General features: G+C 45.3%; 1 protein-coding gene across 1 annotated transcript; it reads left to right on the top strand.

Moving 5' to 3' along the window:
* Nucleotides 1-337: 337 nt before the first annotated feature.
* On the top strand, nt 338-4,938 carry klf6a (Kruppel-like factor 6a). Its single transcript, XM_044038490.1, has 4 exons — nt 338-728; nt 2,145-2,727; nt 3,574-3,697; nt 4,541-4,938. Exons 1-4 carry the CDS (start codon nt 627-629, stop codon nt 4,590-4,592), a joined length of 861 nt encoding a protein of 286 aa, XP_043894425.1. The 5' UTR covers nt 338-626; the 3' UTR covers nt 4,593-4,938.
* Nucleotides 4,939-8,499: the final 3,561 nt, after the last annotated feature.

Raw genomic sequence — 8,499 nt, 5'->3', positions numbered from 1 at the left:
GCAGAGCGAGAACACTGTCGGCTCACAAGCGCTGTCTGTGGTCAAACATGAAGACTGTGCACAAACGCAGCTCGTCAGTCGCTTATATACGCAGCTATAAATAACCAGCCAATCAGCGGCGAGCTACTGGGAGTCAAACGAGCCAATGAAAACCGAGAAGGGAGCACGTTAAGTGAGAGGCGGGCGCTGATTGGTCGCCTGTGATATCATTTGCCAGCCCTTACGCTGCTCGCCTCTGATTGGCCGCGGTCTCGCAGGCGTAACGCTGCCGCGAGGAGGGCGGAGGATCGCGGGCAGGAGGAGGAGGAGGGAGGGCAGTGAGGTTTGAATAGGGAAGTTTGCGGAGCGCAGTTGTTCCCCATCCAGTCCTGTGACGGTGTTTGCAAATACACAGAGCGAGAGAAGAAGAAGAAGAAGAAGAAGAGGAGGGGGGGACTGACGGACGCGGACTGAAGGCTCCTCGTCTCCTGCTGCTGCTGCTGCTGCTGCTGCTCGAACACAGTCGCCTGGTTCAGTCGCGTCGCAGGAGGATCGCGCTTGTTCTTCTTCCACTGAGGAGGTTTAAAACTGACATATTCACATACATTATATCAGAACATCGCAAGTGCAGCTCTTAAACGGGAAAAATGGATGTTCTACCGATGTGCAGCATCTTTCAAGAACTTCAGATAGTTCACGACACGGGCTATTTCTCAGCTTTACCGTCACTGGAGGAGTACTGGCAGCAGGTGAATATCAGCTGTTTCTTCCCTTAAGTCTCTCTACAGGTTTGACATTGTGCAGCAAAGCGGAACTCATTGTTTTCTTGTTCATTTCTTTTTTCTTTTTTTTTTGCTTTAATACATTCACTGGGAAGTTGTTATCTCGATATCTTTAAAACATAATACGATAATGTAAGAGTTGTGATACCGATGCACGTACAGTAGGGTCGCGTGTGAGCCGCCGCAGCAGCGTTATCAGCGCGGTTTGTGAAGTTTCTGGCAGGCTGAAGTGGGATCAGTGTGTCAGTCTGACAGCTGGAAGTCACAGCTCTGCCTCGGCGCTCAGAGAGCGTGAGAGATGAAGCATGCTGCTGTATGTTCAGCATGATCTCCCCTCCTCTTCTTCACCAGAGCCGTGTTCACCTCCAGCACGCGCTGCTGCTCAAACACAGCAGGAAGTAAGAGTTTGAATTTAGTGATTCAAACTCAAAAGAGGCGGTGTTTGCACAGGATCTCCTCCCCAGCTCATGAGGAAATCACATCATGTATTATATGTACATGTAATACATGATTGTGTGTGTGTTTTTTTGTTTGTTTATTATTATTTCCACTTCCTCTCTATCTGTCTTGTTTCTGCTTTCTGTTTATTTTACTTTAAATAAATCCATTCTGCATCATCATGTGATTTCAATGGGCTCCTCTACATGATGCCACCAAATGTCAGCCATGGCCAATTCTTTTTTTCGCATGGGTAGCTACAACAAGCACAGCTGGAAACATGCTGCTGCTGCTGCTGCTGCTGCTCATGGAGCCCAGAGGAAAATATGTATTCCACATCTGCCTGTGTCCAAGCAGCCTCTTCCTTTTCAACTTTAACAGCCGTCTGTAGTGAACTGGAGCTTCTTTTTTCATTGTTGAGTGGCTGACACTAAGGAAGGATGTGATTGCATGTCAGTGGTACGCAATGAGGAAAGGCAGCTGAATGGCTCATGGTGGAGGAGGAAGTCGAGCGGCTTCCCTTAAAAGGACTCTCAAATTGGCTGAGTGCTGAAATGACAGTGCATGCACTCAGGTTGGCGGTGAAAAGAAGTAAAGGGGGGGTCAAATGACAGCAGGTCAGTCTGAGATGGCAGGTACATGCCACAGTGAGTGAGGCGAGGCTGGATTTTTGTGAGAACTTGCGCTGTCAATTTGTGAAACGACGAAAATAGTGAAAGAGTCATATTGGAGGAGATGAAATCAGCAATTATTTGACATTTTGACAAAATGATTCTCTTTTGTTAACTGGCTAATCAGTTAATTGACTCGGCGTTGCTCTTTTCATGTATGTATGATAAAGATATGTTACAGTTGTCCAGGGGAATGTGTGCATGACTCATTCTCCTGCTCTGAATGAATCTCCTCAGTTCATCAGTTCTCACTCTCATGTTTTCATTCAACCAGACATGTTTGGAGTTGGAGCGCTACCTGCAGAGCGAGCCTTACGTCTCCACCTCCGACCTCAAGTTCGACGGCCAGGAGGACCTCTGGAGCAAGCTGATCTTGGCCTGCGGGGACAAGGCCAAGGCCGAGTCCGACCCAAAGTTGCCCACAGCCCACGATGAGGACAATCAGGATAGCCAAATCTTGGATACCAACAGTGTGAATTCAGACGCCAGCAGCGAGGCCTCCGACAGTTCTGAGGAGCTCTCGCCCACACACAGCTTTACCTCCAACCCCCTGGGCTCTGTCTTGGTTGGCTCTGGACCTTTTAGCCCCTCCGTCATTAGCACTCCGCCATCCTCGCCGGAAGCCAACTCCGAACCCGGCGCCGTCACGAACGGCTGGGCCGCCACGCACGGCGAGTTGCACTTGCCGGTCAAAATCAGGACCGGCGGCGTGGCTAAGACGGCGGACAAGACGGGACTCACCTGCGGGGACGCGTCCCCGGACGGCAGGAGGCGCGTACACAGGTGTCACTTCAACGGTTGTCGCAAGGTTTACACGAAGAGCTCCCACCTCAAAGCACACCAGCGCACTCATACAGGTGAGTTCAGACGCCATATGTGTGGAATGTCTAAGCTGAAGAAGGAACTCAAAGTCTTTGTTTTTTAAAGTTCATTCATAAAAGTTGAAGAATTTCCGCTTTTATTGAGCAGTGAAGTGGTTCTTTCATGGTAAATGTATTGTCCATGCATTGTGTAATGTAATTAAAGGCCCACGTTGCTCGATGTCCTCAGCTGGAGGGTTGTGCGTATTAGCTCTGCATGGCTGGATACCTAAACTGTGACCTAATCTTTCTGGAATGTGACTCACTGAGCCAGTGAGTGAGTGAGGGAGCGAGGGAGGGAGGGAGGGGAGAGAGAGAGGGAGGGAGGGGGAGGGGTTGCACATGGCAGATAAAAGGACTTCAAAACAGATTGAGTTTCACCATGGGAATGGGGTGAATGGTTGTTGGGGGGGGCAAGGGGGCCCCTGAGTGGGAGGCCTCTGAATGGTCATTTGAGTGTTTTTCTTATTTTTGTTTAGAGGCGTAAATTTGCACATGTGGTTTGTTTTAGTGAATACACACATTTGTGTGTGTGTGTGTGTGTGTTTGTAGCCACACTGCATTGCTGTTAGCATTCTTAGCATGTTTCATAAATAGAGCTAGTGGTCGAACAGGTTTAGCAGAATCCGGGTCTTGAATGACCTGTCGGCACCCGTGTCATGTGGCCTGGCCCCGGGGGTGATTGATTTGAATTTATTTAAATGACAACAGTGTAGGGCCTGACCAATCATGAGCCTGTGCAATAAACACTCTGTGTGTGTGTGTGTGTGTGTGTTTGTGTGTGTGTGTGTTTAATGTTGGGTCTCAACTCATCCTCACTCATGTCCCATTTTTCCACCGTAGGTGAGAAACCATACAGGTGTTCATGGGAGGGCTGCGAGTGGCGTTTTGCACGAAGCGACGAGTTGACCAGACACTTCAGGAAGCACACTGGGGCAAAGCCATTTAAATGCAGTCACTGTGACAGGTAAGGCTGACGTGTAGTACGTCAACAAAGACCGCGAAACACACCCGCACGCCGATGCCTCTTCGTTCACGAAGCATATAATCATGTTTAGATGAAATGCCAGAGACGTTTTGGAACTGTGTCACCGTTGTCAAACGCACCACCCAGTACTTATCACAATTACACATATGTCTCTTTAGATTCTTGGGTTTTGTGGAGACAGCTAATATTGACACCATATCAGGTTTCACAGAAGTCTGATATTCTTATATTTACACACAATTTTATGTCCACATTTAACCTTATTAGACACCAGTAGTGACCACAGGTTATGTTTAATTGTCCTATTAAATGTCCAGATTGATGTATATCTCTGGAACAAGTGGAAAAACAGATCAAATTTGTTGCCTGACTTGAATTTTATTTCTAACACATTGTCATTATCGCTCTTAACAAATCCATTATCAGTCGACTTATACGCAAATAAGCGTAGTTTCAATTCAGACTCTGGGAACTGATTGAGGAAGAGCATTATTTTCGATGACAAGTCAAACGTGGATGTTATGAAGTCGTGCACGGCAGACGTTTTGAAGGGTCACGTAAGGAAAATCACTGGCGTAAATAATTAAATAAGACATGGCTGAGTTCCATTTAGCTTCCTTAGTTTCGGGGTGCATGGCTCACTCTCACACTGTCCTGACGTGCGTAGAATCAGCAACACCTTTTCCTGCTCTTCCTTCTAAAACATGTCAAAATGGCCGCTGAGCGTGTGCTGACCTGTGTTTAAACTAAATGTCACAAAAAGCAGATTTCGCTCAGTGCATCATGTCTGACTTCCTGCCCTCCTCCACTCTCTGTCCCCAGATGTTTCTCCAGGTCTGACCATCTGGCTCTTCACATGAAGAGGCACATCTAGGAGCAGGGGCGAGCACCAACCGAGCAATGCAGCGAAGGGTGAACGTGTTCTTTTTTTTTTTCCCTTTTTGGTTTTTTTTTCTTTTCTTTTAAAGAAGAAAAAAAAACAACAAACGCCGTCTCCCGACGTGTCTCTTGGTTGAACTGTCCCAGAGCAGAGTAGCGGGAGTGTGTTCCAGCCAAAGCATGCCGTTTTGCACCATACTGAAACCCAGTGCCTCCGGGACCTCTCTTTGGAGAAAGGCGCTCTGAAGGTTGTCTGTTGCAACAAGAGGACAAAATCATAGATGGGGAAGAATTAGATTCCATTTTAGAAGGACTTCAACTCACACAAAAAAAAGACACAAGAAAAAAAAAAAAAAGACACGCAAATGGAGTGAATGATTTGTATGTATGGTGCATGATGTTTTGGGGACATCTCCCGGACAGCAGATACACTGGTACTTTAAAAACCTGTCTGAGGTAAAGCATGTGTGCACTGTGAATGTCTGAGATTGGACGCCGAGCCGCCGCCGCCGCCGCCGCCACCGCGGAGAAGCAGGAGGAGAGGTGGATTGGTGGATTGGTGGATTGGAGGAAGCGGGGCTGGTACCAATGTTGCTGTGGACTGAATGGGTTTCTGCGGGAAAACTTTTCCACTCCGTGTTTCCCTGGTGGCAGAGTGGAGGACGAGGCAGTGAGGAAGTTCCTGCCTCTCTGTCTGGCACCCACACTTAAGGGAGAGAGGGGGGTGTCTCCAGTTCTTTGGATTTGGAGGCCTTGGTTTTCGACCAGAGAGGGAGTGGACGTGTCACCTTCTAGTCAGTGACCCAGGACCAAAAACTCCCCCCACCGTCCTCCTCCATGGCACTGTATGACAGGAGCTTTTTTTTTTTTATTTTATTTTATTTTATTTTCGGTGTTTTTGGTGCAGCTACTAAATGTGCAATGTGTTATGTAGCCTGGTTTCTTTTTTTTTTCTTCTTTTTTTTACAAGCTACAAAGCTCATTTGTAGTCGAATTGTATAAGCTGTGTGCTTAGAGGTATAACACAACTATACTATAACTTCAGTATCATAGACAGGTGTTGCATGGTTCTAGGGTTTGTTCACTTCCTGTTTCCACTGTAATCAGGACTGCAAATAGTTTCAATAAAAGTGCAGCTAAAAATGCGAAAAACGGTTAAATGTTACAATATTGTACATAAAGCCTTGATGATTTCCTCTCATTTTTAACGACATCATCCTCTTCCTCCTCTCGGGTTCGTCATCGAGGCCCGGAGATGTCACCACTTGCTTGCTCATTTCCTCATTCATCCTAAGCCTTGAGGACTAATTTTGATTTTTTGTACTTTCTTTTCTATCTAATAATGCACTGTTGACCTTAATGGTGCCTTATGCAAGTGACTTGACCCCGTGGTGGCGCTTGTTTTTTTTGCTCCCCTCGGGAAGTCACATTTATTGTATGGGTGATTTGACAAGCTTGATTAAGGCTCAATTACACATTAACTCACACCCCTTTTGTGCCGTAATGGAAGCTGCCACCGTCTATTGCGGTGGTTAATTGTGTTGTTAAATTGTAAATGTCCGAAAAAGAACCCCCCCCCCAACCTTTTCCCCCATTCACTTGCTTTTTTTGAATCGGAAAAGCAGTTTCGGTTGATGTATATCACAATAATGTAAAAAAGAAAAGACAAATGCTGTATGTGTAGAGCACTTAAATTCATTTATTAAAGCTGTTAACTACTGTGTAGTATGTACTCACGTCCATCACACTCAGTTCCAAGGTACAGAACAACCAGACTTGGTTACCTAACAGTTTTCTTTTCTCTCACAGTTCATCCAGTGCTGCTCCTTAAATCTGTATCCCTCCACGCGAACACGCCATCCTCTCCCGTCCCCGCTCCGTCCCCGCGAGTGGGACCGGAGAAAAAGCTAAAGATTTATTGTAATTAACAGGCTGCAGTCAGACAGGCCTCGCCTTGTTCTGCCTCACAGTAATGAATTGCTAAAGGCTTTGTTGGCATGGAATCTGTCACAGACTGCTGACTGTGTAGGTTGGTTATTGACCTGTCTGGGGAGCGTTGTTTTAGCCAAGCTGCAACAGTATTATGAAAACCACAGGAGCGAGCGGGGGAAGGGGAGGGGAGGGGGGGTAGAAATCAAGCATCGAACGTTGCACGTGGAAATTTGACGGAATAAAAACACACATGATGGTGTTTGTTTTTTTTTCCATTGGACGTGGATGGATACAGGATTTAAGGTGGAGACAAAAATGAGTGTTGGGATTCTACTTTTATTACTGCTTCTGAATACAGTGACGTGTGCCACCTGCTCCCAGCGCCCTCGCTGTAGGAAATCCGATGTTGCGGCAAGTTGCACAGTGGCACGCTACAACATATGGATTTCAGATCAGCGGGTGAAAGAGACACGATGGGTGCAAACTTGAAACTGCTTGCCGCGATAGATCGGGGAGTGTGCTGGCATTGCCGTCTGTGGGCAAAGAGAAGGAACATCCATTCTGTGAAAACAGCAGCCAATACTGTTCCAAGTGGTAATTGAGCCTTGATTTAGCCCCATGTTAGCTCGCATCTATTACACTTTCCATCATCCTTCTTCATCCCACTGCCCCATCTCTTCTGTCACGCACACACACGGCTCTTTGTTCTCAACTGAATCTTTGTATAAAAAGAAAAAAAAAAGACAACTTTTGTAAAATTGTTATGTTTTTGCTTTATGAAATTTTTATTTGAAATTGTTTTGCAAAATTGTTATATTTCTGTATGAATGTATTTTTTATTGGAATAATAAGAAATTCTTATCTGACTTTGGCTTGCTTCCTTTGTATCATTTGTTAATTCTCCTCAGTTATGCTTCGTTATTGTGAAAGCCCCCGTTTTTTCCTTTATTGTTGCCTGTGGGAGGTTTGCAGCTTGTTGTGGGGGGGGTGTTAGTGAATGGCTGCATTTCAGCTGCACCCTGCCCTCCAGTAAAAATGGACCAAATTAGATTAGGGTGTGAGCACCGAGGGTGCATACCTGACATTTTGAATTTGTCACTTCAAAACAAATTAGAAACGAGATCTTTGTAAAACCTTTACTTCCTCCAGACTTAAAAATAGGGTTGGGTATCAAACTTCAATACTTTTGTGGTATTGATTGAACTTAGGGCTCGGTATCGAACTTTAACACTTTTGTGGTATTGACTGGGTATCGAACTTCCTCTGTATCACCAGATATTAAAAAAGAGTTGAAATTAGATGTCAAATTTCAGTAACGAAGGAGCTCATGTCCGAAATAGGAAGAGGAAAACGCAGTTTGACGTGTGTGTGTGTGTGTGTGTGTGTGTGTGCTGGTATTTAATGAATGAACGTGTGTCAACAAGATCTAAAGTGCAACTATGAGAGCAGAAACGTTCAGGTCAGTTTAAACTAAAGTTTAATGTACTGTGTAGAGTAAAAAAAAAATAATACAAATAAAATACTTATATAGATATAGATGCTGTATCACACATGTTTAATCAATGCCTCGCCCGACTCTCATATGAGGAATGACATTTTCAGGAGAAACGTGACGCAGTCCTGTCGCAAACTTTCAAGTTCAAACACACCTTCCTTCTTAAACTCAACTTAAGTTTCCGTGAAACCTCACTGCAGTGGTTTCAATCCTGCAAACGAGCGACCGCTCACTCCTCAGAGTGAGCCAGCTCTCATCAAAGCGGTATAAATAATTTATCTCCATCTCTTACAGCCCATGGCATTTAATTAGAAAGCCGCTTTTATACATTTGTTAGATAATTACTCTACTTGACACAGATAATGATACCAAACAGCAGTGGATAAAGCAAAGAGCCTGCTTTTAGTTGGAAACTAACAAGAAAACAAAATATATAAAAATAAACCTAACTAGCTGTCTGCTCCCCTGCTTATAG

The sequence above is a fragment of the Solea senegalensis genome, linkage group LG1 (genome assembly GCF_019176455.1).
Source record: "Solea senegalensis isolate Sse05_10M linkage group LG1, IFAPA_SoseM_1, whole genome shotgun sequence".
Taxonomy (NCBI): Eukaryota; Metazoa; Chordata; class Actinopteri; order Pleuronectiformes; family Soleidae; genus Solea; species Solea senegalensis.
Note: the sequence above shows the minus strand (reverse complement) of the source record. Positions and strands in the feature narration are given on the sequence as shown.